Below are 27,165 nucleotides of genomic sequence, written 5' to 3'. Positions count from 1 at the left end.
CTTACAAGAGATTAATAAGCGTAAGAATATCAGATAGCTATAGAATATATTTTTTTTAGTAACTTAGTAGCTTATATACTAAGACCTCGCCTACTATATATTATATACAGCTCTTTATCCTGATAAGAAGTAGAGACTAGTTAGTTACTCTTATTACACTAAATATACTATACTAGGAGATAGAACCTTTTTCTATTATATTAATTTAAATATTAATAATATACTTACTATTAATCAAGGGGCTACTATAATTTAAGGTAGTATCTCGCTGGATTAGGAGGATAAAGATAATTATACTTTCTACTATCTAGGGATATAATATAAGCTAGGTAAGTAGTAGGCGCGTATTTATAAGCGAGGATAGGATACTAACTACTATATTTACTAAATTATAAACTAAATGTTTACTTAGGAGGATATAGAGGTCCTAGGAGTAAATTAGGTTAGGACTTCTTATAGCTTTAGAGATATATAGATTATACTACTAAAGATCCTATATAAGTTAACTAGGCCTGTGATAAAGGTTCGTCGGACTATCTTACTATAGTTTATTATAATTTAGGATAATAAGGAAACCTTAGAGGTTATAGAAAGGGGAACTTAGAGAGATCTAGCTGATTCTTATCAAGATTTTATTATACTTTTAGCTACTTTATTAGGCCTTATAAATTAGTACAGAGCTATTCCCTTTTAGTTCACTACTATAGTTAAGCTTTCCGGGTTAAGTGCTTTATCTAATACTCTAGTTATACGATAATAATAGAGTTCGCTAGTAGTAATAGCTTAAAGAAACGTTCTATTAGGAGGAGATTAAGTAGTAGCTTATAGCTTTATTAATAAGTAGAGAGCTAAAGCACTAGTTATAGCTATAGAGGCTTTTAAGATAGTAAGGAGAGTAAAGAAGGAGGCGTTTAGAGAGAAGTCCTTTTACTACTTAAAGGAGGTATTAGAAGCTATAAGTGTTCTAATAAGAGAGGTAGAAGCTGACGCTAACTAGCTAAGTAAGGAAGTAATAGAGATTATATTAAAGGAGGGCCTATTATTTACAGAGGAAGCTAAGGAGTACTTAGTAGTAAGTATAAGTAATATAATAGAAGTAGATAGTTAAGAGGAGTATCTATATATTTCTTTTATTTATATAATATATTAAGGGATATAGTTAGGGGGCGACTGCTTAGTTAGGGGGGGACATATGTAATAGGGTAGTATAGTTCTAGGTCGGAAGATAGTTAGCTTATTTCGTAAGGTTATATAAATAGGCGCGATAGCGTATAACAAATATATTATCTTCTCTCTCTTACTCTTACTACTTGTTTAGTTAGTAGTCCTCTACGTCCCTACTTACTATACACTTTAACGGCACTACCCCACCTCTTTATAGTATATCTTAAGGCCTTAGAGAAGTTAGATCTATTAATTTATTACTATTTTCTAATAGTAAAAGGCAATTAATAGCTTTATAACTAATACTAGCTATAACCCTATAGTTCTCTACCTAGCTTTAATATTAGATAAGGTAAAACTCTCTTACTATACCTTATAGTAGTATATAAGGAAATTACGCTTATTAATTAGAGTAGAATTAATTAGAGAACTTAACTTTTAAAGTTCTTTCTAATAAGAATATTTAAGAATAGAGAAAACTATTAGATTAAGAGGTTATAAAACATATAATATATATATAAGTAAGAATAGAAGGTAGATATTATTTTCAAGGTATTTCTAAAGGAATTCCGTAGTTTTATAACTCTTATAACTATCTAGAATAAGAAGCCTTACTAAATCGTTACGTAGTTACGTTTAAGGGATAAAGACCTTCTCTAGCTACTTAAGAGCTATAGTATTAGTTATCTACCTATTTTTAGTAGTAGTAAAGTACTACTATTCGAATAAGTCTAATTAAGATAGAAACTACTATTATTAGACTGATTTTCCTTTATATATTATAGCTAAGTATATAAAACTACTTATTACAGATGTACACTTAATAATTAATATCTAAATATATATACCTAGCTATTTCCCTTATATCTTATAAGTTTCAGTACTCCTTATAATAAGTCTATTAAGACTATAACCTTTTATAATACCTGTTTTATCTATATTCTATTATTAGTAAGCTAGAATCGCTTTAATAGCTAGAATCTCTAGTTTTTAGAACTATAGCTATATAACTTTAGAATAAGTGTAATTAATATATACAGAATTAATATATATTTACTTCTTAGTCTTTAGAATAAGGTTATATACTAGAAATCGAGTTATCTAGTATTTCCTAAGTAGTTAGTAGTCTCCTTATAAAGCTAGAAGCTTCTCTCTAAAAACCTGAATCTATATATATATAACTCTATAGCTAACAGACTCTTAAGTAAGAACCTAATTAGTTAAACGATTTTCTACTACTATAGAGAGTCTTTATAAGTAACTTATAGCCTCTTTATATAATAGAGTTATTATATTATAATTACGAAGTATAAACCTTAGAATACCCTAGTTAAGCGATACCTTCCGTAAGGACTTACTATTTACTACGTCCCTAACTATATATATAATATTATACTTAGTATATTAAGGCTTTATAATAAGATCAATTTATATTCTAAATATCAAAGAAATCTATTAAGGAATAATAGAATTAATAATTATTAAAGTAGGTAGGAAGAACTAGCGGTGAGTTAAGCGAGGTGGCCGGAATAGGGGGGTAGGCGGAATGGTAGGGTGAGACGTTATATCTGTCAGGGCGAAGAAATCTGTGGACAGGGAAAAACAGCTGCGAACGCCCTGATCGTACATACACCATCCATAACATATAATCTCGAACATAAGGGATCGACAAGAATTCAAACCCATTGATTTGCCAATCCTCGTCCCTGCACGCGATGCGTAGGCCACAAGTTATTATGTGGAGGGAAACCAAAACTGAAGCTCATCTCATAACATCAACTCACTCAATCACTCATTCCTCCGCACCATCATCCTCCTCCGCACCACTCTCCCCAACCTCCTCTTCCTCCTCCTCCTCCTCCTCCTCTTCATCCCCCTCCTCCCCCTCCCCCCCTTCCTCCTCATCGTTCTCCCCCGTATCGCCACCCCCATCCCTGTCACCATCACCACCAAAACCCCCCGGAAACCCCTCCGGAAAGAGTTCCTCTGGATCGAAATCGTCGAAACTCGGTGGATCAGAGAGATCGCTCTCATCGTCCGCACTATCATGGACACTACCTCTGACGCTCTCGACTTCAACTTGTGCATCCGCCTGATTTCGGGATTGGGCTTGGGATTCAGTTTGGTGGTTGTGTTCGGATTCGAGTTGTTGCTGTGCGGCTTGTTCGTGGGAGAGTTGTGCGTTGGGGTCGTGGTGGGAGTCGTTGTCGTCGTCTTGTTGGGATTGGGTGTGGGAGTTGGAGTGATCTTGGTCTTGGTCTTGATCGTCGCCTTCGTCGTGGTCGTCTTCTTGGTCGTTCTCCTGTTCATTATCTTGGCCTTGTTCCTGGTTGCCAGCAGCATCCTCGTTTTGTTGAGTCGGAGTTTGCACGCGAGGCGTGGACCCTGCGGCACTAGCGCTCCGACGCTGTTTGGACTGTCCATCATTCGAGCCGAGGACGAGAGATGGTGATGGTTCTGAGAGACGAGGTCGTGCTGGTGGGGGTGCGGGACGAGGAAGATCTGGCATGCGGCTGTAGGCTTGCTCTGCACGTTTGAGGACTTCGCGACGACTGATTCCGGATTTACGAGCACGTGCTGGTTCGGATCCAGCGAATGTGACGGGGACTGGAATCTGGGTGCCATTCATGTCCATGACGAGGTTGTTGAGACTCATTGGTCCTAAGCTGCGCATTGTTGGCATAGAACCAGATGACTCGCCAGTGCCATCCATTTGGTGGTTTGCTAATGACCCACGATCTGGATCAGGGAGATCTTTGGCGACTTGGATGTGTAGAGTAGCCCAAATATCAGAGATGAGGTCGTCGATTGGTGTTGATTTCATGGCGGTGCCGTTGAGTTTCTTGAGATCATTAACCTCCTTGAACGCATCTTTGATCGGCTGGCTGATCCGTGGGTTCTCAAGCCAGTCATCAAGACGAGAAGAGAGGTTCTCGAAGCTCTCGTGGGATTCGGTCTTGAATGTATCGTCGATGCTCGCAGGGATTTCTGCTTGACGTCGAATGAGACGGAGATATGCAAGACAACATTCAGCCCAGACTTTCTCGAAACGATGGAATTCGTTGCTCTTTTTTCGAACTCTCTTGACCAGCATCTCCAGGCTCGCTTTGTCATTCGTGATCACCAGGAGCTTGACCATGAACTTGACGTAACGTTCCATGTATACACAGTGGCGACCAGGGCGTTCGGCATCAGACTTCCACACTTGGATATGCATTGTCTTTGTGAAGATAGAGTCTTTCAACTCATTGCGAGCAGCGTTTGCTTGGTCGAAATTTGGATTTTCTTCGTCGTACAAAATGCTAGCTATTCTCGCGACGATACGATGATTCCAGTGCTGCTTGTCGGCCACTCGAAGATGGTGAAAGTTCTTCGAGATGTAAGTCTTCCATTCCTCTGCATTGGCGATAGTGACGGAGGCACCCTTGTCAGGTGCCATTGGTTGACTCTGGAGAAGATCCGCTGCAGCTTGGGGTTCCATGTCTTGCATCAGTACAAGCTTGTGAACAATGGAGACCAATTTGTAATGAGGTTCGAGCAAAGGCTCCGATCGACTGCTATTATTGCTTTTCGGAGCGTGATTGACCGCGTTGATGAAGTAATTCAGAACAACCTGCATTTGTGGTCGGCTTGCTTTGATTCGATCATCCCAATCGGCCCCAGCGTTACAATACTCTTTCCAGAGGCACTTGCCTACCATGTAATGAGCCCTAAGACTGTCAGTCATTTGCCGAAGTGCAAGGCGAATAAACACTTACATCCAGTTACTTGGCCGTTCACGGAGCGACTCCTTGAAAAGAGCCAACGCGTAATTCCACGCACGGTAACGAGATAACTCCTCATGCAAAGGTTTCTTGTACATCCCATCAGATCCGCTCATATGCTTCTCGAATTCGTCCAAGTAGAATACCTCCATGCCAAATGGCTCTCTGGAAGCGGAGTAGATCCGCATGCCGAAATTAAAGTACATCTCGGAAAGTTTTTCCGCAGTCTCAAAGCTGTCATCAGCAGTACGATATGCGGTAGACAATGCCATGACGTAACAGTGAATGGAGCTCCGTTGAAGTCGTACAAGATCTGGGCGGTGATTATTGATCTTGTCTGCACTCCATAGAATCTCTTCTTCTAGCTCATGGTCGAAACATTGAGCAAGTCGATACCACGTCTCCCAGAAGTCACCACTGGATTGGAGCTGCAGTCTCAGGAATGTAGCGGCAACTCGAAGATCGTCAGTCTGAGACCCAGGACCAAGTCTCTTCTGTGCCCGGAACTTTGTCAAATTAATCATCCCCATTAAGAAATACCAGTTCTTGTCCGCAAGTGGGCTCTCTGGTGTGACAACAGGTAGCGAATCCACCTGGACCTGACCTTTCCACGCTCTGTACAGGTCGGAAGGACGAATTGACGTCTTGAGGTACTCGGTGTAGTTTCGGAGATTGTGTTGCATTTGAGGAGAAGATTTCGTTGGACCAACAGCGGTCTGCATCCTCTCAAGGGTACCTCTCAACTCATGCTTCAGGAGATCCTTCATTGGCATTCTGTTCGCCAGAATAATGATCTGATCAGCAATGTTCAAGACAGTACGTCTGTCCAGTTGCTCTGTTGGACAACCATGCTCGTCCAGAAGGTAAGTCCCAACACCAAGTCGAATTCCGTAGAGGTCATACAAGACCTGGCCAAGGTAGTCTTCCCACTTCTCAATATGCTTCAGGCGAATCATCTCTACTTTCATCATCTTGAGGAAAATCTTATTGGAGGCCTTGCAGCACTTGCGTAGCCCCAATGAGAAATGGACGAGTGCCAGATAATCAGCAAGGTCATTGTCTGGCGTCAGGAAGATATCACGATTTTGACTCATGGCTTCCTTAACCATGGTGTATTGCAGAGCCCAAGTTCTGACCTGCATTTCGCGGAGCTTGTTGATAAAGCTATTGAAGGATCCGTGAGGTGCATAAGCTGCATTCTGTGGAAGTTGAGTCATGCCAACTCTGATCTCATCATCGAAGATTGCGGCCGTGTGCAAGACTCTTGCTAGTTGAGCCAGTGCAGCACAGGTCGACTTGATATGGCGTTCATCAATGATTTCAAAGCACGTTGCCGCATCATTGAGAGCGATAGTCAAAGCTTTCACCAATAAGTCGTCAAGCGCCTTCAGCCAAAGAAGTAACTTGTGTTTTCGAGGATCGTCAGCGCTATCCAAGTAGTCGCCAGTTCTCAAATCGGCAACAATAATCTCAATACTCTTCAAGTGGCAAGAGAAGACCTTGGTATTGTACCCAATGCTGAGATATGCTTCTCGGAGTCTCTGCCATAGGAAAAGCCGCAATGAAGTACTTCCACTCTTTAGGAACTTCCACATGTCTCGTAGGGCAGCTGGAGTTCCGTCGGTGGCTTCTGCTGCGGCACCATCCTCTGTTTCTGGCTCTATGGCTTCACAAGCAGACTCAGGATCAAGAACAGGTTCCAGGGTTTCGATGATGGCAGCTGGATCAGATCGGTCAGTCTGGAAAAGATTGAAGAAGAAATCCATCGTGGTGAGTCTAGAAACTTCTCGCTCTGCTGCCTCGACCGAGATCTCAGGCATCACAGCATTATTCTGGAGCTCGATTGGCGGCTGTTTCGACTCTTGGAGCAGCCCTTGGAGGTCGGACCAGCAGAGGACTTTGTGCTCTCGGGACACGCTGTCTGCCATGGTGGCGTAGAATACAGAGGCCCAGAGATATCTTGAAGAGAGAGATTCATCTTGATCTTCCTTGCGAGTCCTAATGACATCAGCTGCAAAGTCGGCCCATCGATCTAGGCGTTCTTTCGTCAGGAGGCGAGTCTCGAATGGGACGGCGCTAGTCGGATTGGTGATCCTTGAATATATATCGATATGAAGTTCGAATAATGTTTCGGCCATCTCCTGCCATGTCCCAAGAATGTCGGAATCGCGAGGGCTGTGTTCTATTTCCATCTGCAGACGGGTGAAGACCTCTGCATCGTTATATGTAATGATTCGAACTACCATGACCTTCATTGGCTCTGTCCAAAGTGTTCCACGGTACGTTGGTAACACTGCGCACAGCCACTCCCAGACGACGTCCTCGAATGGCATCCATTCATTGTTCACCCTGTCAGAAAATTCAGCAATTCCATCAGTATCAGCGAACCATGGAATATGTGTAAGTCTCTGGGGCCCAATCTTTGCTTGATCAAGGAAAGCTGCAAGACCAGCATTCGCACTGCTAGCGGACGACCCGAGAATGTCTGCAGCATTTCCATTTACAAATGTGGACGCTTTTGGATCATCCCAAGTCCTGAGGATATCACGAAGATCTCTAACAGCAGTATTGGCCACGATCTGTTCGCGTTCGGTAGGTGCATCTGGTTGTACTGCCGATTGGAGGTCGGCTAAAGTCCCCAGATCATCAACACCAAGCTTGTTCAGAAGCTCCGAGACAAATTCAAAGACATTTTCATCTGCTGAAATGAATGGCTTGAGCTGTTCGGCGAAAAGAGTTGCAGGGTCAACAGGAGCGCCTTCTGTGTTGTCACGATTTCTGATACGCTTACTCCGCTTCTGCGCTCCGTTCTCGTCTTCTGGAGTCTCGCGAATGCCGGCTGCGGATTGGGAGCGCTTCCGAGTAGGAAGCGACACGCTTGATGGTCGTCTGCCATCGGTGACAGGAACCGTAGTTGTGGTTGTGACAATCTCAACAGCTGGCTCATCGGACTTAGAAGTGACGGGCGTTGCAGCAGCAGCCTCACTACTTTCTGCAGCAGGAGATTCTGTAGTGCCAACGTCTTTCATAATCTGATCTTCTGAGACAGCAGGATCAGATTGAGGTGGTGGATCAGCCGGAGGAGCTGTCTCCTCTTGGGTTTCAGAGATAGGCGAGGGAAGATTGAGGAGGATTCGTGACGCCGTTGGCTCACGAGACATTTCGCATAATTTCTCGCCAAGTGCAAGCCAACCTCGATATTCCAGATTGATCACGACAGATGCCGGACCGGTCTCTCCCAGGTCAGCCTTGGCTCGCGCGATCTGTAACGACTTCGTGTTATCTGGTAGGAAAGGGTAGGGGTCCATGTTCTTTGACAGGAACTTGGGCATGGTCTTCTTGAGGTATGGACCCATGATAGGATGCGACAGTGCAGTCTCATCTGAAAGTACGTCTAATTGCTGCTTCAATTGTTCGCCCGCGAAACCTTCTTCCAGAGACATGGGGTCAACCTCAGCGACAGTAGGGTCATCGTCAACCTCGACTGCTGCCTCTAGACAATATCTCGCGATACGGCGGCTGCCCAGCATAGCACCTATCCGTGCCGCACGCCGCCATAGTTCTGTGTCTGACTCGTCACTGGCAAGGGCGAGGGCAAAATTATCGACGGCAGCCTTTGCTTGGTAATCGAGAGCGCCATCTGTGAGGGGTTCGTGACGAAGACGACCTTTGACACAATCCAGTATGAATTGACCATGATTCTTGTAGGACAGGTATAGGATCTGAGGAAGAGTGCTCGGACTGGCTTCGGCAACTGCAGCAGCGATATCCAGGCCAAGCGCGTGCGAAGCTTCTGTAAATTCGAGATCGGGATTTTTATCAAGCCGAAGAAACTCGGTTTCGCTCTCGGGATACGTAAATATATCGGATTTGAAGAGGTTCGTATAGGCTTGAGCAGCATCTGAATAGTGCTCTGGGCCTTGTGAATGTAATTTGAGGGCGACTTGGTAAAGTTTCAAGGCTTCCTCGATCTGGGCATGGTGAGTCACGGCTCAAGCGTGAGGGTGAGAATGCTTACTTGTAATTCTTTCGTGTTATCAATCTCATCATCGGGGTTCTCATCTGGGATGATATTAAGAGCGGTGAAGGCGGACTATGCTTGTTAGTCATTGGATTGTCATAATGCTGCACAAGAACATGGCATACCATTGTGCATTCATGTGTATTGTAGAACGACGAGGTGGAACGCGTTGAGAACCTGCTTCTGGTGGAGTCTCCTTCAGCTTTTGGTATACAGGGCCAAAAGCGCGAACGGAGGAGTTTTACGGCTTCAAGATTGCGGGATCTAAGGTGCCCGGATTATATGTTGGGTCTTGCGAGCTTCTGTCCACGGAAGTCGGTCTTCTCGAAGCTGCCGACCTCCCCAGCAGGCGGAATGATGGTATCCAGCGAAAATGGTACTCGGACCGCGGCTTCAAAATGGGCTGTCTTTGCGCTTCTTTCTTCCTTTGCGCTGATCCGACTTGTGTTTGAACTACTGAGTTGAAGGAAGTGAAGGTGGCCAATTCTAACTCAGCTTCACCCTGTTGACTTCCGAATGGTGGAGCGTAGGTACGTCACAGATTCAGTAGACTTTTGTGCCGGTCGAGTGACTCCCTCTTGTCTATCTGCAGCAGGATCCCGTCCATTCCTCAATTTGTGCCCAATCCCACGCCTTGATCTTGGTTTATCCTGGTGAATGTCTTGGGTGAACTGGGTACAGTCGAAAGCAGATGGGAAGGACTCGTTCGCGTGCCAGGTGATGAGGCTACCCTTGAAGGGTTCCAAGCAGTATGTGCTGTGCCAGAAGCTGTCGAAATTAAGGCAGCGCTTGAGTAATCGAGTCAAGGAGTTGATGAGGAGAGTTCGGTCTTCAGGGCGCAGTCTGCGAAGTGGTTGTGCTTGTCTTTGGTGAATTTGCAGATGGAGCTCTTCAAGTCAGTGAAGAATTATTGGTCTATCCAGTTGAAATTTCAGTGGTATATCGTACTTGTCTTTAGTTGGTCGAGGAACGGATCTGGGGGTGGTCGCGCAATCGTGGATATGGTAGGCTCGCGGAGGTGCGCCAGAAGATACTTCGACAGTATTCGCGTCCCTCTATTGCAGCAGGATGACTGTCAATGTTTAGGTTTGCTGGCGCGTCGCCGACACGATTGTCGTTGTCGCTGTCACGAAGGACGTTGGCCGTTTGGATATTTGTTCCAGATGAACTCTTGAGGCGGCTCTGCGGGAGCTCTGACAGCTTCGTCGGACGCCATCCCTGATTGATCGATCTGCAATGCACGGCACTGGAAGGGCAGGGCTGGTCGTGGTTGGTGGAACGGCTCGAGGTGTGGGTTGGAACGCCACACTTTGAGTGGGAACCTGGAAAGTGAGACAGTCGTGGGGATAGGATAGCATACCTCGCTTCAAGGACTAATTGACTACCCTCAAGCATGAGCACCAGGTCACAGATTTTGACATGATGAACGGTTATATATCTTCATTCACACTTAGACTTGTTCACTCCTCAAGTCTGTCTTACTTCAGAACTGGCAGTTAGCTTCTGGAAGAGCAAGTATCTCTCCAACATCCAAGATTTTCTTCTGTCATGCTCTATTCAAGTATTGTAGGATAGATGATCTAGTCCATACGATGATGTTTTTCAATGCTCAGATCATCCACAAGGAGTTCAGTATGACTTCGGGTTATTGCTTTCGTCCAGTCTAGTCGGTTGCTTGAGGGTCTTCGCTAGGCTTGTCGTAAACCTCAACATTGAAGATGCTGGCTCAACGCATGTATGTACAAGTCACTTCCTTTTTGATACTTCAATTGAACTTTTCAATTTTACGCTATTACCTCGTCCATGGCATGACTCCCTATAGCCCTCTCTGAAAGTTGTCAATCGTCAATTCGGAGCTCTTCCCTGGGTCGGGAGAGTGCTATAGTGAAAGTGCTGTGAATCATTTGTAGATAATAGAATGCTCCTCCCTAACAAGATCGTCAAGATACAGAATTGACGAGGGTCAGAAAAGGAAAAATACATAATTAGAAGAGGAAGAGAAGAAAGCTTAGAATGATTCCAATTCTCTGTGCTCACGTGACGAGGCTGAGAACCGGTCCAAGCGCCATATGAATTGTGGATATCGAGAGCTGTCAATTCGAAGCTCGCCCAGATCAAGATCCTGACAGCCAAACCCTCCCTGCAGCAACCTCAACAACCCAACCTTTTCCTCCTTCCATCGGGTCTTGGAGATACATATCGTATCAAGCAGTGGAAGACTACAGGCAAACACGCGACCAACTCCACGCGGTTGGAGAAACAGTCAGCCAAGATGGTTGCGCCAGCTGTCCCAGAGTACGCAATCTCCCGCAAACCATTGTTTAAGCTGGGAGATACTGACTGTCTGCTCACAGGCTGACGGAGGAGATCCTGCACGAATCTATTGATGCGCGAACAGAAGTACTCGCTGCGCTGAGAGAGTTAGGTCCACCGGATTTGGTTCAATTGATCAAGCAAGCCCCTCGGAATCCAGGAAGACAGGTATGTTCGAGCTTGACGGGTCAGACACTGAGATGCTGAGGGTGCTGCAGATTGGAGTCTATCATCATGTCACAGGTGTAGATGCGTCGTCTTCTGCGAGTCTGGCAGCCTACATCAATACCCTCACATACAAAGAGAATCATCAGTCGAGTACAAAGATAGTTGAGGGAATCTATTGGTAAATACATTGGCACGCAACTACGAGGTCCTCCGCTAATACCGAGCAGCTGCTACAATGCGTTCTCAAGACTCGATATGCGCGTACATGTAACCATTCCAGGAAGTGTGGACAGCTACTGCATAGATGAGCGAGGGGAGAAGAGAGTAGCTTCGGACGAATTATGGCTCGAGACATACCTCTGCAGCGTTCTGAGAGCATACTCCTACGCAGACGATGGAAGTGGAGAGACAATAAGAAAGATCATGGGCGTACGGAGATTCAATCCAGTTACCAATACCGAGACGGAACATAGGTTTCTACAGGCGGCCGAGCAATTGTTCTTCAGGGGTATGTCAAGCCAATCTCCTCACAACGATGATACTGACTTCGATAGGCTGGCAACTTGGATCGGATTCTGTCGTCCAAGTACCAAATAATGTCTCCAACCATCTCACGTCTGGCCTCCTCAAATACTTCCACACCACCGGACGATTTACATCTGGAATCAATCTCTTCGAGAAGCTGCGAACACGAAATGTCGAGGTATCTTCCCTGCTGGCAAAGGTGTTGCTCATGGGAAATGAAGAGGTACAAGCAGTAAGAGTCTTGCATGATTCAGTCAAACAGTCCCCGATGGATTACGTGATGCTCGATACACAAGCCGAATTCCTGATGCAGAAAGCTCTCAATCCCAATGCGCCAGACCTCAAACAAGACAGATTACGGATGGCACTTGGTTGCGCGGATAGAAGTACCGTTGCTGCGCCAAGTGAGTTCGGAACTTGGGCAAGACTGGCAGAGGTATATGTTGCGATGGAAGATTGGGAGAATGCCTTGACTACTCTCAACTCCTGTCCGATGTTCACATACCAGGACAAGGATGCGCCAATCATGCCTGAGCCGAAGGAAATCCATCTTCCAACCCTTCCTGAAACTCGGTTAGATGAGATTGACAGCGAGCCAGAATCCAAGTATCAAGAGCAAGTCCACCCAAGTTTGTTGAGCTTACGTGCTGCTCAATACAAGGGAACCTTCAAACATGCTTATAGCATTCTGACCGAGATGACTGCGAAGATTGGTTGGGATCAGTTGTTGAAGATCCGGAGTAATGTATTCGTGATGGAAGAGGAATATCGCAGTGAAAAGCAGCCAGCACAAGGTGAACCTACCCAGCGAAATGCTAGCACCGACGTACTGAGAGGAAGTCCAGGTCCTCCAGTCAATGGCGATGATCATACCGATGATGGAAAGAGTGTGAATGGAGAGTCGTCTGCCCCAACCTTGGTTGCTGAGAATGGTGTAATTGGTGCATCAGCAGATAAGGAAGTTGAGAAGCCCTCGCATACTATCACTCCCGAGGAGGTGAAAGGTGGAAATGAAGATGTAGGTCTGAGACTTCCCGTGTTGGATGTAGCTAATTTGAGCAGTCCGAGGCAACAGAGGAGCAACTTTCCCGCTTCAACAACAAGCGTCTCTGCGAACGTTGGTTGGACAGTCTCTTCATGGTCCTCTACGAAGACCTCAGAATCTACACCATCTGGCGCACCGAAATGGCTCAATACCGAGCTCAACAAATGCAATACAAGAAATCCGCCGAAGAGTGGGAAATCCTCGGCTCGCTAGCCGACCGTCTCCATCACCAAACCGAAGCGGTAGAAGCTTACCGAGCCTGTCTCTCGATCCGCTTCTCGCCCAAAGCTCTCACTGGTATCCTTGGCGACTTCGAGAAGGAGAAGAACACGAGGGAGACTGTTGCGGCTGTTATCAGGTTGGTTACTTGGCAGTACAGATGGTATTCTGAGTTCAGTCCTGAGTTGCTGTACACTATCCGTACGTTGATTGAGGATGAGGGTGCCGTCAAGGTCAGGAGTATCATTCAGGCCACTAGTCTACCGCAGAATGTCCTGGATCTAACGCATCACTACGCCGCGCTATGTGCAGCTTTCAGAAGTAGTGGAACAGAGGGTTAGTTGCATTGGGGAGAAAGGATACACCTGGCCAGCGAGTATTGAGGCGATACCACGAGCGGTTATTGGGGATTTGCGAGGTGACTTTGGGAGAGTGTGTACATCTGAGGTAATGACGAGATTTTATGTACCAATACAGAAGTAGCTTTGCCCAAAGATTCCCTGAGTTCTGTACACCTACCCCTTGTGTGCTCGCGATTTGCTGGTAGCTACTTCATCACAAATAGTGATTGCAGCTAGGTACGTTTGCTGTTTCTATTTCATTGTAGGTAGTCGTTTGTCTCTTCTCGAGTCTTCCTACTTTGTACTTTATATTTCCCCGTTCCACTGTCTGTATATCAAACTTCTTCTCTGTCAAACTCGCTCCTTCCTCCATGTTCGATATACAGCTATTCCAGCGAAACATACGAGCCGCTCCTTCCCTCAGCCCAACCATCACAAACCCAATCCAATACATTTCTTTACAACCAGCTTCTTCCGAATATTTTTGTCTCCCAACTCGCATCTACTAACATTCTTATCATACATCTATCTATCCAATATCAATTGATCCTTTGCATCGCCTTACTATCGCATCGCGCGTCCTCACACTCACTAACAACAAACAAACAAACAAACAAACATTCATTTGTTCATTATCACGCAGCACGCACCACGCACCACAGTCGCTCTATCATTCATTGTCGTATCTTTCTTCATTGGTGGAGTTGTTTTGGATAAGCGACCAGCGTATTCATCCACTCATACATAGCAGCCGATATCGAGGTCTGAGTTCTGGGCATTCGTCACCATTGCTTGAGGGCAAGTCTGGATCGGAGAATAGAAGGGAGAACGGCGGGATAGAATTCTGGCTGTCCGGGGATAGGGTTCGGTAAAGATTGTGGAGGAGGGGAAGAGTCTGACGCCTATTCGGAGGTATAGAAAGAACGAGAAGTCAAAAGGGATACTGTACAGCAAGGAAGGGAGGAGAACAACTTGAGTTGAAGCTCGCTCGCGGACGAAAACATGGCGGGATTCGACCCTCTGGCGGAAGAGTTTGAACCTTCTGGAGCCGTGGTTTTATGGAATGGTCATCGGGATGACCCTCCTGCTAGAGCTGCTTACCCAGGATTACCACCCGACGCAGTACCTGCACACCTCAATGGGCTTCCAGGTATCAATGAAAACGATTTTCGTGGAAACCCAATAAATGGCAACCTATATCAGATTGTCAAGCTCAAAGAAGAAACTCCTCGCAGCACCCGTGTCTATGTCGTTCATGATATTTCTCGCCAGGAGGAGCTCGCTCTCAAAACCATCAGCGATTATGATCGACAAAGCAAAATGATCTGGGGTCAGAAGAAACAGAAATGCAGAATCCGACAGGAAGTGTGGATACACAATCGAGTTAACCATCATAGAAACATCTGCACATTACATGCAGTGTTTCAGTATACCCCTGTGGGCCATTTATTGATGGAACTTTGCAAGACGGACCTGCAAGCACTGATTGAGCAGTCTTGTAGGTGTCTGCTTCTTACGATATTCCAAGCAACTTCGCGACAATGATCTTTGATTTATTGAAATTCGGACGAAATAAATGCTGACTTTGATACCACCCAAACAGGCCGACAACCCGTAAACCTCAACATTAAGAAGCTCTTTCTGGATACCATCGATGGTGTCATGCATTGTCATCAGCTGAATGTGGCTCATAGACACCTGAACCCTCGTAATGTCGGTATCATTTTCGATGCCAAATACAACGAAGATAAAGCCGTACTGCTTGATTTTGGCGAGGCTGTCAGTGGTCTGATATCGAAGCATTGCCTTGACCTAGATGTAGATTGCTATACGGCTCCTGGTATGTTGATTCAAGGACCAGGAAGATTCAAGCTGGCTAATCTGGTTAGAGCTACACCAAAGGCGAGAAGGCGAGACTCCTACATACAACTGGGCTGCAGCAGATATTTGGTCACTCGGCGTCATACTTTTCTACATGTGTACTGCTTCGAAACCCTTCGATGACAGTATGACCCTATTGGGACCTTACAGACAAGGCCAGCCATTGCAGTCCCGATTTCCCCAAATTTCAGATAAATTGGAGGCAATTTTTCGAGAAATCTTCATGCACAATCCCAACAACAGAGTTCCGCTGGGCAAACTGAAATTGACGATTCTTAAATGTAAAAATTTCTTTTCTGTCAGTTACCGGGGGTCTCAATTGACTGGCACCCTGGGCAATCGAAATCAGGATTTGTTGCGGAATCAACGAGTCGATCAAAGAGATGATGTACATGATGACTTTTATGGAGGGCTATCGGACACTCCATTGGCACTCCCTGCGCCTCCATCCCGACCACAACTCACTTGGCCATTTCAGCCAGATGAACGAGACCAGCCAGTACAGAGACCAAAAGCGCCTGGCTCGGCTCTACCAGCACCAGCTGGGGTTATTGCAGCTCAAACTCTGCCTGAGCAGACTACGGATCTTCTACCAAACATCCTTCCCAAGCCTGTGGCTGATCGGATTGCGGCTGCTCATGAGTCAGCAGATCGGTTCTTTGAGAATAGAAGGAATTGGACTAGGACGTATAGTAATATGGTGGATTATCCTATGTCTGCTCTGCTTCCCTGGCCTCCGCATGGCAATGGGAATCCTCGCCCTCCGATTACTCCTATGTTGATGCCCCCTCAACCTTCTTGGCCCGATTCCATACCTCCGCCGATGCCTGCATACGGCAGTTCGGGTCAGATTGTCCCATTTCAAGATATACCTGCTCAGAACATGCCAGCCATCCCTGCTCAGGGTATGCCTGCTCAGAATATACCCACGCCGAACCCCATGAATATGCCTCCGTGGCAGCCAGAACAACCTCGTGTATTTAGACCACCACGACAAAGAAGACCAGAGCAAGACGTACCCGTACCAAACTCGAACGCGATGGTTCGGAATGCTTCGAATCCGATTATGCCAAGTCAGAGTATGCTTTTGGGGAATGGCAATTCTCGGAATCCACGACCACAGTCTACGCCAGCTCAGAATGTGCCAGTTCCGATTGGCCCTGCTCAAAACACCGTTGGTGCACATTTGCCTTTGAATACTTTTCTGAATGGGTCATCGCGAGTATATCCTGGTGGCGAGCGAGCAGGTCCACCAGGGCTACTAGATCCATTAAGTCGGCCATCTCGTCCACCACCACCGCCATGAGGCGATGGTTTGTCTTTAGGTGGGGAAGGAGTGCGTGATGTTTTGTTGTCACTCCTAACGGCTTCTGGAACTTTCACATCAGCAATTCAGGCGTGGTTTTCGACGCCTTGGGTTGAGATCTTGGCCTGGTCGTTGCATATGTATGTGGATATGAAACGTAGGATTAGGTCTGATGGAGCTATGGACAGCGAAGTAGTATGAGGTGGTATGATTTGGGTTACCAGCGTTTAGCACCACTTGAAGTATGCATAGCAGATTAGCGAGCGTCACTTGAATACAAATATTCCGAATTCCTACAGCATGCAAACAACTCCCTACCTCTTTTAAGTCCAGCCAAAACGACTCAAATACATTGACAGTAGGGAGTCTAGCCCCTATTCCAAATCAAAACAATGTATTGCTGATTATGTAACCTCCCAAGCGAGATTTCCAAGCATGAATGACCCCGCCGAATCTTCCAGCGGCTGGCGGCGGCGAAGACGAGACCCCGCCATTTTGTTTGGACGTCACTCCTTCATCATCGTACATAAAGCACACATCCTACGACCACAGCATTCCCCCCTTCTGCCAATATTAGAAATTTATACCAATCCAGCGACCAGATATCTCGACGTCCCAACTGAATTCCGCAGATTGTCGACAATCAGAACATCAGAACGCAGGAAGAGAAGGCAGGACACAAAACGAACCCCGCCACGTCCGCATCCACTACACGACACACGTCCAACAGCCAGCAGATAGGGAGACGCAGGCAGACAGATAGAGAAAATAGATAGAGAAGATACGGGTAGAACGACACGAAAATGCTCGAAATAACCTCCCTCTCACACTTCAACGCCCTCAAATCCTCCTCTTCCCTCCTCATAATCGATTTCTACGCTACCTGGTGCGGACCGTGTAAGGTTATCTCGCCGGTGTTTTCAAGACTTGCGACGCAGCATGGCTCCTCTGGAATCGTCTTCGCACAAGTAGATGTCGACAAAGCAAAGGATGTAGCGCAGACATGTGGTATAACGGCTATGCCTACATTCCAGTTCTTCCGCGGAGGGAAGAAGATCGATGAGGTGAAGGGGGCGGATAGTCAGCAGCTGAGTACGAAGATTGGGTGGTGGGTGGGGGAGGTTAAGAAAAGTGACGGGAGGGGAGGGGGTGCGAGTGGGAGTGGGACTTCGACCGCGGCGAAGGGTAGTGCTGGTACAACACAAGGTGGGAGTTCGAATGGGGGTGCGAGTGCGGGAAGTGGAGGACCAGGGAGTCTGAGGAGTTTGATTGATGTTGAGAAAGGGCGATTACTGAACGCTACATTACTTTCGAGCATACGAAACATTGCGAGTCCGCCGCCGGCGGGATATTCCCTCGCATCAACATCCTCCTCCCCCAAACTCCTCATCTACATCCCCTTCACCTCACCCATCTACCCCTCCTCCCTCACCATCCGCGTCGCCAAAGGTTCCGATCTCAGCACCGCCCCATCAAAACTTACAATCGGATCCAACGTCCCTGTCTCAGTTCGGAAAATAGAGGATAAGAAGACCGGGGAGGTGAGGGAGGAGAATGATTTGGATATGGAGGGGAGTATGGGGAGGGCGGAGAATGAGCAGAGGTTTGAGGTGTTTAGTGATGAGTTTGTGGATGGCGTGGTTACGTTGAAGTTGAAGGGGAGTAAATTTGGTGCTGGGGCGAGTGGGGGGAAGGGGGTGAGGAGTTTGTTGGTAAGGGTGGAGGGGAATTTGAGTGGTGGGGAGGGGGGGACGACGAAGATTGGGGAGATGGATGTGTTGGGCGTGAAGGCTTGAGGGGGTAGAGTTGAGCTTTGTTACATGTAGCGTGCAAGTGTAATGATACCATTGTTTGAATTTCTTGGTTTCTTGCCTTTTACTTTTACTTTTTATTTTGCGAGTCTGTGAGGTTCAGATTGTGTTCGATATGATATTCCTCATCACTGCCTCCTGTTTCCTGATATACCCGTACTAGAAGTAAACGAGGTCATGCAAGTAAAGAGAAGAGATTCAAAAGGGGAAATATATTAGCCTCCTGAGCCGTAACGAGACGTAGGATTGATGTAGCTCCTAACGTTTGAGCATCCCCTTCCCCTCTAACCCCCCAGTTCGTAAGGGGTGACCGCTTGTGTCAGTGCTCTTCCCATCTGGTTGTTTGCTGTCTAGACCACAAAATCTGGGACGAAGAGAAGTAGAAAAGGGAGAGGGGGTATCGATGTCGATATCAAGTGTGCCGTGTGTGGTGGGACACGTAGACTAGAAAATACACTTCCTAGTCAAGACATTCTAATTAATCAATAATCAAGACGGATAGCAAAAGCTAAGCAGTTATTTTTCAGGGGATAATAACGAATTTTCATGCTTCTAATCGCTCTACGTTGTGTAACTGTTCTCGCAAGACGCCGACTTTGGGGTACTCCATGTGCTTTATCAGCCAATCAATATCGACGTCGATGGAGGCATTTCCTTTGGGGTTATGCAGAATTGGAATTTGCTTGCATGTGCTTCAATTTGGCTGTAGGAGTTTTAAAAGCTAGGAAAAGGAGAGCTGTTGCTTTCGGCTTGGTGAAGCTTCTCACACCACGGAGGTGAGAAGAGGAGGATATATCACTGGAGTACATATTGATCCCTTGCGTGAAAAGTTACCTCGACTGCATTACTACGAAGACTGTATGGGGTGAGAGTGGATTGTGTGGGATGGGAAGGGGTTATGAATGCTGCCAGTTACAAAGTTCCTAACAATTCCTCCTGCAACGTCCGTTGAAGACTCCCAATGTTTACCTGATCTATCTACCATAACTTCTGTTCTACTCTCGTAACAGATACCTCCTTCAGGAAGTGGAGCTCCAGCTCGCCGTTGGACCAGGTAACGCCGATGTTCTCCCCATCGTATTGCGAAATGAGTTGCCATACCCCCTTTCTGGATACTATTTCCTTTCCATTTGCTCGAACAGATTGTGGGGTCGTACTGCGAGACTTAGACTTGAATACCCCCAGAATCATTTTGTCGTAGGAATAAGAGTTGCAGTCTCCCACAAGATTTGCCCGTAGAATGATTGGAGCATCTTCGTCAATGGTACAGGGTGCATCGGGGATGATGAAGAGGAGTTCATAGACATTCCCAGAAATGTAGATTGTGCCATCGTACTTCCTCATCCTGAAGTTGGTGATTTTGGTCCCGCCAATGTCCAAATCGAACGGCCTCCAAGAGTCGATTTCTGGTGGCATACCCAAAATCACCTGCGTTGATTTGTCTATGTCCCAGAAAGAAATTGTAGAGCCATGAATTCTGAGATTTTGGCACGACGAGGAGAGTCTCTTTGGAGGTTTTAGTTCCTCTCTGTTGTGTGGAATATGAGATGCACGTGCTACCACCAAACCCATTGCATCACTTTGGGCCTGCCAGTCCAAAGCCCTCCACCATTGTGAGCCCCCATCGGCGAGATGTTTCCTCAGAGGTTTCGCCCCTTCGAACTTGCGCCCACAACCAGTTGGGATAGCTTCTCTTTTTGAAAGATTCGATGGGCCGTTAAATTGACATGTCCAGATTCCTTGGTGAAGTAGATACTTTGGGTATTTCCAGTCTTTTTTGCTCATGGCGAGCCTTAATTCATATGCCAGTTCGAAAAAACAAAAGTTGTATCTAGTTTCCAAAATAGATCGGAGGTGAGCCACAAGGCCATCTTGCCTTGCGAATTTCCTCCCACAGCCCCAGTCAACATCCTCCCCACTCACATCCACAACCCCTTGGCAAACGAACTTCCTCTCGGTACTATGCAAAAGCTCATGGCGTTTCATGTCCTTCAATCTTGCAAAGCCTTTCGAACATGAGCTGCATTGGAATGGTCGTTCGCCAGTATGTGTTCGGACATGATGGGCTAGGGTTGCTGAGCGCGTGAATGCTTTGGCGCAAATGTCACATCTGTATCGCGCTGTCTCTTTCGTTTTTGGTGGAGTCGTGGTCTGAGGTTGGAGGGTTATTTCTTGAGATGTATCTGGGCTTTGGGTGGTCATGATTGATCTTCGATGATTGGAATATTTGTTCCGATGAAGTGGATCGAGATGCTCAGCGTGGTTCTCTGGGGAAGAGGCTAGATAGTGTCAGGATTTATGGTATTCTTGTCCGCTATTGGTCATTTACTTGCTTGAAAAGATCAAGATAGTTGTAGTGATGTCTGAATCTTGACTTGGAAATCGGTTTTGGGAGTTAAGTAGACGACTGTGGTTGAAGGTTAAGACACACAGAATGTAAACAAACGGAGCAGAGCATTGTTCTCGAAGAGATTCGAAGTGACAGCGACGAAAAATATAGACAAACCAGCGAGGCTGCTCATCCAAACGACCTGTTGACCGCAAGATTCTGCGTCGCCTTGGACAGGGCCCGCTCACCATCAGATGCTGGCTTGCATGGTGGCTGATGCTCAGCCCTCGCTTAAAGTGCTCAAAGTTATCACCGCTCAGGGTGACGCAACCTATCCCGACCAAACAACAGGCTGCCGGTTGGTTGATGTGAGCCAACCACCCTCCTTGCTGTTTCTTTCAGGGATTGACAGCGGATTTTCCTCAAGGCGACGCAGCTGCGTAGCGGGGCCAAAGCACTCGGGCGTACTGCAGAATAGCACCCGCTAGCCTACCTGCCTGCCTCGACTGCGTCGGCTTGAGTCCGTGGCCCTGTCCTGTACTTAAGACAGACGCCACTCACAGTCTTACCCTCCGTAGTTAAATTACTTGACAGTGCAAATAAGTCACATAGGTAGCTTCGGTACATAGCACAAGGCGACGCAGACTTCAGGGGCGATGTCGGTCTGCTAAATGGACGAATCATCCCAGACACTGAGCTGTCATAGCACATTGTGATATCTGCGTTGCCTTTACCTGAATCTACCAGTCGTTAGCTGCATCGAATATATGGACTAGTAAACACTGCGTCCTCCGCGGTACGGGCATTTCTCGCGAGCCATACCAAGGCGACGCAAAGCTTGCCCACTGTTGGAGAAGAGCCCTGTATGGTCGATGGCTGTGCCGTTGCGTCTTTCAACAGAGAGAGTCCCTCCCAAACTATGTGCGTCGCCTTCAAGCCATCGAGTTCAAGACATGCCATGATGCTTCGGCTGCGAACTTGGACGAGGAACTGAGCGGCGCAGCTAGTAAAGAACAAAACCACCCCTCAAGGCGACGTAGTACATGTTCCCTCCAAGATCATGATTTTGAGTGGATGAAATCCCAATCATCTTTGTCTTCTCATATTCGTGCATGGGATTTGCGTCGCCTTGGGCTCCTCAACATCGACAGAACCTATCTCTCAGCAAGTTCACAGCCTGGACTACACCATGTAGAGAACCTTCCATAAGGTGACGCAAGCCCCACTCTAAACTTCGATATGGCCCATTCAAGATTCTTTGTGAATTTCTTCGTATTCTTTCAATCAAATTCTGGTTTCTGCGTCGCCTTGAAGTGTATCGAAATGGTGTTCGGCGCTGCTCCGACATGGCGACGCTGTTTTGCTGTCCAGCCCATTGCGGCGACGCAGACTCCCTCTACTAGACTTATGTGCCCACAGCCCATTCCCATTTACTACTTAATCCCCAGTTACTCACTGTCAATGTGAGTTTTGAAATCCTCTTCACCAACTTTCTAAACTGTACACAGACAGAAATCAGACATCGGACTCCTCTTACATCCCAACTCAAAATTCCTCTGCTGCTACCATGTCCGAAAACCTCTGGACTCCCGAGATCATAGCGACTATCGTGCACAGAGTAGTCATGGTGTTCGTCAGCTTGGCCTTCATCTGGAAGGAGTATCGCCAACAACAACCGCAATTTGATGGTAATGTCCACTCCCGACTACTCCACCAATATCCTCCAACTTCCCAAACTTCACTTGACGGTATTCATTCCTAACACATCCAAAACAGAAGAGCAGCTTATCAGTATCCTCATACAAAGACAGACCTTGTCACCTGCCATTGGCATGACTTCAGCACGGCAAGTTGACGACCAGGTCGATGTTCGACAGCCACCGAGACTGCGCGACCATTTCCGGGCCAACTCGAATAACATATTTGCATCTGCCCTTGGTTTCGACAATACATCTCAAAATGCTGTACCTCTCCAGAACTTGAATCCACTGCCAGTGCCTCATTCCCGAACGGCATCCAACAATCCACTAGAACTTCGGCAGATGAACGTCACTTCGGCAAGCCCACTCCAGTCGACCTCTCTGCCAGCCTCTGATGGGCAGACAGCACCATTATCTCCCCTAGGAGAAGTTACACTGGCTCCGACTCTCACAAGTCGTCCAGTCTAAGATTTTCTGTCTGAAACACACTGAAAGGCACTCGAACTTGTTTGCGAACCAAGAAAAATGAAAGGGAACTGGGTTATATTGACATGGAGACATTGAAGAGAAAAAGACTTGGTAATATGGCCTGGGAGACAACTTGTACTCGCCACAACCTGCACTATTAGCTTTACGGTATGGGCGGCGTTGACTTCGTTTATGGAGAACTGCGAAATAGATCAGATCGAGTATACACAATCTCTGGAAGTGAAACTTGATAATCTCATGTGATGCGCCTTGGGAAGTCTAGGGAGCACGTCTGTCTACGCCTCTCATATCGACCTCATCATGTCGTAGTCTAGTGAAGCTCAGACCTCATTCCATTCCTCATTCAACCGATGCTCGAACGCGTGGTAAAGCTCTCTGTATTAATTCACAGACCTTCGCTGAGCCATAATGTTGATGGTGCTGTTGTCAGGGGAAGGTCAAGCAAATCTTCTTTGAATGGAGACGGGAAGACGCGAGTCACGAGACTTTTCCTTCCTGCCTCTTCTGCTGTCACCATTACGCGAGAATTCTTCACCATCCCATAGCAGCCTACTCCACAAAAGCAACAACAATAAAGACAACAACACCATATACGCGATTCATAGAGACTATCTCATCGATCAGAGATGAAGTTGACGCTCGCGCCATGCCATCTCTCGTTGTTCACCTCAGTCTGCCTGCCAGGATTTTCAGACGTGATGACTGAAATTACAAGAAAAGGCAATAGCAGGTGTTTTCAATCATTCTTCCACATAGGTGCTGGTACTACCAGACTGGTGATCAAGACCAGAAGCTGATATGAAGCCACAGTTTACAGGAGGAATTTCCAAATTGAACGAATGTTTGCACAGATAGCGGCAGTCAAAGCAGGCTGGCAAATTTTGTGTGATTGAGACTTGATCTTGACGACTCGCTCGAGCTGGAAGGGCGAAGAGGAGTTGAGGAGAAGTTGAGGAGGCAGGGAAAGTGGTGTCATCGACTCATCGGAATCTTCGGCCTTGGCTCTGCATGTATTCCAGCCTGCCGACCATCCGGATTTCCCGACCACCACAACCAGCTCTTGGGATTCAACCCAAACATTAACTACCACACCTAAGAAACACCAGTTTCTTTGACGACGTCGAGGGATTATTTTTGGAGTATAAAAACGTCGGCCAAGAGCAGAAATGCCAAGCCATGAATGGCAAACTGGGCAAGACGCGGATGCCCGTCACACTACATGTCTGTGTCAATTGGCTTGGAAAATATGCCATGGATGAAAGCCGAGGAGCCAGTCCCTTTGCAATTCAAGCATTGGCTTTTCGACGCAAAAATTAAGGTGAAAGTGCAGCTAGTTAAGTACGCCTTCCGTAGCTCAAGAGTGCTGGTGTGAAGACATGAGCAACATCAGCTACAATATCATCGGAATCCTTTCTATCAGTCCTCAAAGAGTCACTCGATACCACGGGTGAGGTTGGATGTTGGTGCCGCTTCACGAACGTTATCCCAGCCTCTCGCTAAACCCCCCTGAGTCTCCGAAGAGGTGCTTTTCAGCTCAGGGGCAAACCACGTGATTGGTCAAAAGAGATAACGTGGCGTTTGTGCAAATTACTGGCATACTAGCCATCCTATTCTGGGTGTGGGGTACAGTTTAAGCTTAGATAAAGTGCGGTGGATGGGAGATTTGGATGTGACAAGTCCCGAACTTAGACAAAAGTATTTGCTAATCACTCGCTATAGCTCCTCGGCAACTCGTATTTGGCCCCAAAGAAACAAACGCGACGTGCCGCTGCCCCCAGGAACGTGCTGATTTCGCACGTCATTTCGAGCTGGACTGGCGATGAGGGGGCGGGATCGCTGTCTAGTCTGCTGGCCCAGGGGTTGCCAAGCGGCTATTGAACCCTAACAGATCGACTACCGTCCATAGTTGATGTTTCCCCAGAAAATCAAGAGCTCGACTCAGGACGAATGCCTACTGCTCAAGACACAAAGAACATGAGAAAGAACATCCAAGAGCTTCCAAGAATGCAACTGATACGAAAACTTGATATCAGACAAAGAGTTGTTCGATGATTCGATGTCGTCACAATTTTCGGCTTTTGTTGAGAGCACATTTTGTCTTTCGTATGATTGGTTTTTACTTGGCCGCGCGCAAAAGAAACCCAACTTACAGTTTTAAGGCGCAAGCCTCTTCAGGTCCCTCTTGGTGCAAGTCGGCCAAGCCACTTCTGTGAAGCTACGAAGTTGATATGACAGAGGCCGAAATTGCATCTCTCTAGACAAGATTGGAGGCTTACAGCCACCTCTTGTATAAACACCGCAACTCCTATCCTTCTTCCTCTCTTCCTCTCTCTCTCTCTCTCTCTCTCATCCTCTTCATCCTGCTGTTACTATCGACCTACACTTGCATATTTTTGCACCACATTCGTTTCTCAAAGTCTCTCGTTCAACTCTCATAATGAAATACAGCTTCACCTTCCTCGGCCTTGCGGCCCTGGCTTCTGCCCACGATTTTACCTCCATCTACAACGTGACTGCCACCCCATACGAAGTCGTCAACTCCGCAGGCGAGTCTACTCCAGGTCCATATGGCGCCAAGGGTCAATACAACTATGCCATTGACTCGAAGACCGACACTATCTGCTACGTATGTATTTCTTTTAAGCTGTTCTTCCAAATGATACAAGATTTCGAATCAGTTACACGAGATCGATGTCGTCTAAGCCAGAATCATGTTTTCATCTTTGAAGTCAAAACATCACTAACTCTTTACATAGGACATCACACTTGAAGGCGTTGTTGGAGAGTACCGATCCCCAGCCAAAACCGCAACCCACATTCACGAGGGTGCCAAAGGAAAGGCAGGACCTCCTCGCATTGCCCTTCCAAACCCCGTCGGTGATGACAAATATCGCCACATCTCCGGCTGCTTGACTGGTCCTTTCACCACTGGCATCCTTGGTCCTGACAATGTCACCGATACTGGCTGTGGCTTCAAGCTCTCTCAAATTGAGGCTAACCCAGCCGGTTTCTTCACTGATTCCCACACTGTCCTTTATCCTGCTGGTGTTGTCCGTGGTCAGCTCGACTACAAGTACGAAATCATCAAGCCAAAGCACGACGGTTATCCTCATGACCCCGAATATCCTGTTTCCACCAAGAAGGAGGACGGCCATCCCACTAAGAAGCCAGAGCCCACTAAGTACCCTGAGGACTGCACGACCAAGAAGGATGACGGCCATGATTATACCAAGAAGCCAGAGCACACGAAGTACCCCGAGTACCCAGAGTACCCAACAACGAAGAAGGATGATGGCCATGTGACCAAGAAGCCAGAGCCAACAAAGTACCCTGAGCACCCAGAGTACCCAACTACCAAGAAGGATGATGGCCACGAATACACCACTGCTACCTACACCAAGACCTATGAAATCACTGTCTCCAAGTGCAAGGAGGAGGTGACCGACTGCCCATACAAGACCAAGCCAGTCGTTACCAAGACTTATGAGGTCTACACTGTATGTTTACCTACTTTTATCTTGACTCGACTCGTGCTAATTGCTCCAGACCGTCTGCCCCAAGTCCGAGGTCTCAAAACACTACCCACAAAAGACTGACAAGCACGACTATTACACAAAGCCAGTGTATGAGACGAAGACCTACTACGAGACGGTTACGAAGGACCACAACAAGTATGAGACCAAGACCATCAAGTCCGAGTACCCAAAGCACACCACCCAGACCAAGTAGTAAGTCTCAATATTCCGTCCCTTTGAATTATACTAATTCGAATTTCCTTGTAGCGAGACCGTCACGATCACCAAGCCTGGATACTCGACGCCAACCTACGAGACCAAGACCATCAAGACTGAGTATCCCGTCTACGAGACAGTCAGCTACCCAGTCCACGAGACCAAGATCAACGAGGGCGTCCCCTCCAAGCCAGTTGAGACATACCCAGTCCACGCCACAACCACCTACGCCGGCCCCATCGCTTCCGGAACCGGCTACCCCAAGGCAACCCCCACCTACGAGTTCACCGGCGCAGCTGGCTCCAACAAGGTCGGGGGTCTCCTCGTTGTCGCTGGTCTCGCCGCTGCTCTCTTGTAG

General features: G+C 47.0%; 7 protein-coding genes across 8 annotated transcripts; 5 read left to right on the top strand and 2 right to left on the bottom strand.

Moving 5' to 3' along the window:
• Window positions 1-2,535: 2,535 nt before the first annotated feature.
• Window positions 2,536-10,177, bottom strand: HIR3 (Histone transcription regulator 3). Its single transcript, XM_058502063.1, has 5 exons — window positions 9,898-10,177; window positions 9,075-9,838; window positions 8,947-9,021; window positions 4,923-8,899; window positions 2,536-4,874 (listed from the first exon to the last, which is right to left on the bottom strand). The coding sequence occupies exons 2-5, from the start codon at window positions 9,075-9,077 to the stop codon at window positions 2,957-2,959; spliced, it is 5,973 nt and encodes a 1,990-aa protein (XP_058349233.1). The 5' UTR covers window positions 9,078-9,838; window positions 9,898-10,177; the 3' UTR covers window positions 2,536-2,956.
• An 880-nt stretch (window positions 10,178-11,057) lies between these two features.
• ONS95_008506 (uncharacterized protein) lies at window positions 11,058-13,735 on the top strand. The gene is made up of 7 exons (XM_058502062.1): window positions 11,058-11,244; window positions 11,304-11,430; window positions 11,481-11,608; window positions 11,658-11,938; window positions 11,985-12,749; window positions 12,801-12,973; window positions 13,018-13,735. The coding sequence occupies exons 1-7, from the start codon at window positions 11,222-11,224 to the stop codon at window positions 13,558-13,560; spliced, it is 2,040 nt and encodes a 679-aa protein (XP_058349232.1). The 5' UTR covers window positions 11,058-11,221; the 3' UTR covers window positions 13,561-13,735.
• Window positions 13,736-13,797: 62 nt separating this feature from the next.
• On the top strand, window positions 13,798-17,860 carry ONS95_008505 (uncharacterized protein). The gene is made up of 3 exons (XM_058502061.1): window positions 13,798-15,058; window positions 15,164-15,400; window positions 15,450-17,860. The coding sequence occupies exons 1-3, from the start codon at window positions 14,563-14,565 to the stop codon at window positions 16,745-16,747; spliced, it is 2,031 nt and encodes a 676-aa protein (XP_058349231.1). The 5' UTR covers window positions 13,798-14,562; the 3' UTR covers window positions 16,748-17,860.
• ONS95_008504 (uncharacterized protein) lies at window positions 17,551-18,777 on the top strand (the record flags this gene model as incomplete). Its single annotated transcript, XM_058502060.1, has 1 exon — window positions 17,551-18,777. The coding sequence occupies one exon, from the start codon at window positions 17,551-17,553 to the stop codon at window positions 18,541-18,543; it is 993 nt and encodes a 330-aa protein (XP_058349230.1). The 3' UTR covers window positions 18,544-18,777.
• A 615-nt stretch (window positions 18,778-19,392) lies between these two features.
• CRZ1_2 (DNA-binding transcription factor) lies at window positions 19,393-21,295 on the bottom strand. Of its 2 annotated transcripts, none has more exons than XM_058502058.1 (2): window positions 20,892-21,295; window positions 19,393-20,837 (listed from the first exon to the last, which is right to left on the bottom strand). In XM_058502058.1, exons 1-2 carry the CDS (start codon window positions 21,136-21,138, stop codon window positions 19,537-19,539), a joined length of 1,548 nt encoding a protein of 515 aa, XP_058349228.1. In that variant the 5' UTR covers window positions 21,139-21,295; the 3' UTR covers window positions 19,393-19,536. The 2 variants fall into 2 exon arrangements, with proteins under 2 accessions (XP_058349228.1, XP_058349229.1); XM_058502059.1 differs by having other exon boundaries at window positions 20,888-21,283.
• A 1,159-nt stretch (window positions 21,296-22,454) lies between these two features.
• On the top strand, window positions 22,455-23,055 carry ONS95_008502 (uncharacterized protein; the record flags this gene model as incomplete). The annotated part of the gene is made up of 2 exons (XM_058502057.1): window positions 22,455-22,575; window positions 22,664-23,055. The coding sequence occupies 2 exons, from the start codon at window positions 22,455-22,457 to the stop codon at window positions 23,053-23,055; spliced, it is 513 nt and encodes a 170-aa protein (XP_058349227.1).
• A 2,458-nt stretch (window positions 23,056-25,513) lies between these two features.
• Window positions 25,514-27,165, top strand: ONS95_008501 (uncharacterized protein; the record flags this gene model as incomplete). Its single annotated transcript, XM_058502056.1, has 4 exons — window positions 25,514-25,702; window positions 25,833-26,573; window positions 26,623-26,804; window positions 26,859-27,165. 4 exons carry the CDS (start codon window positions 25,514-25,516, stop codon window positions 27,163-27,165), a joined length of 1,419 nt encoding a protein of 472 aa, XP_058349226.1.

This window comes from Cadophora gregata (genome assembly GCF_030347475.1).
Source record: "Cadophora gregata isolate MNR1 chromosome Unknown scaffold_20, whole genome shotgun sequence".
NCBI lineage: Eukaryota > Fungi > Ascomycota > Leotiomycetes > Helotiales > Ploettnerulaceae > Cadophora > Cadophora gregata.
This window is presented reverse-complemented; position numbering and strand designations above follow the sequence as displayed.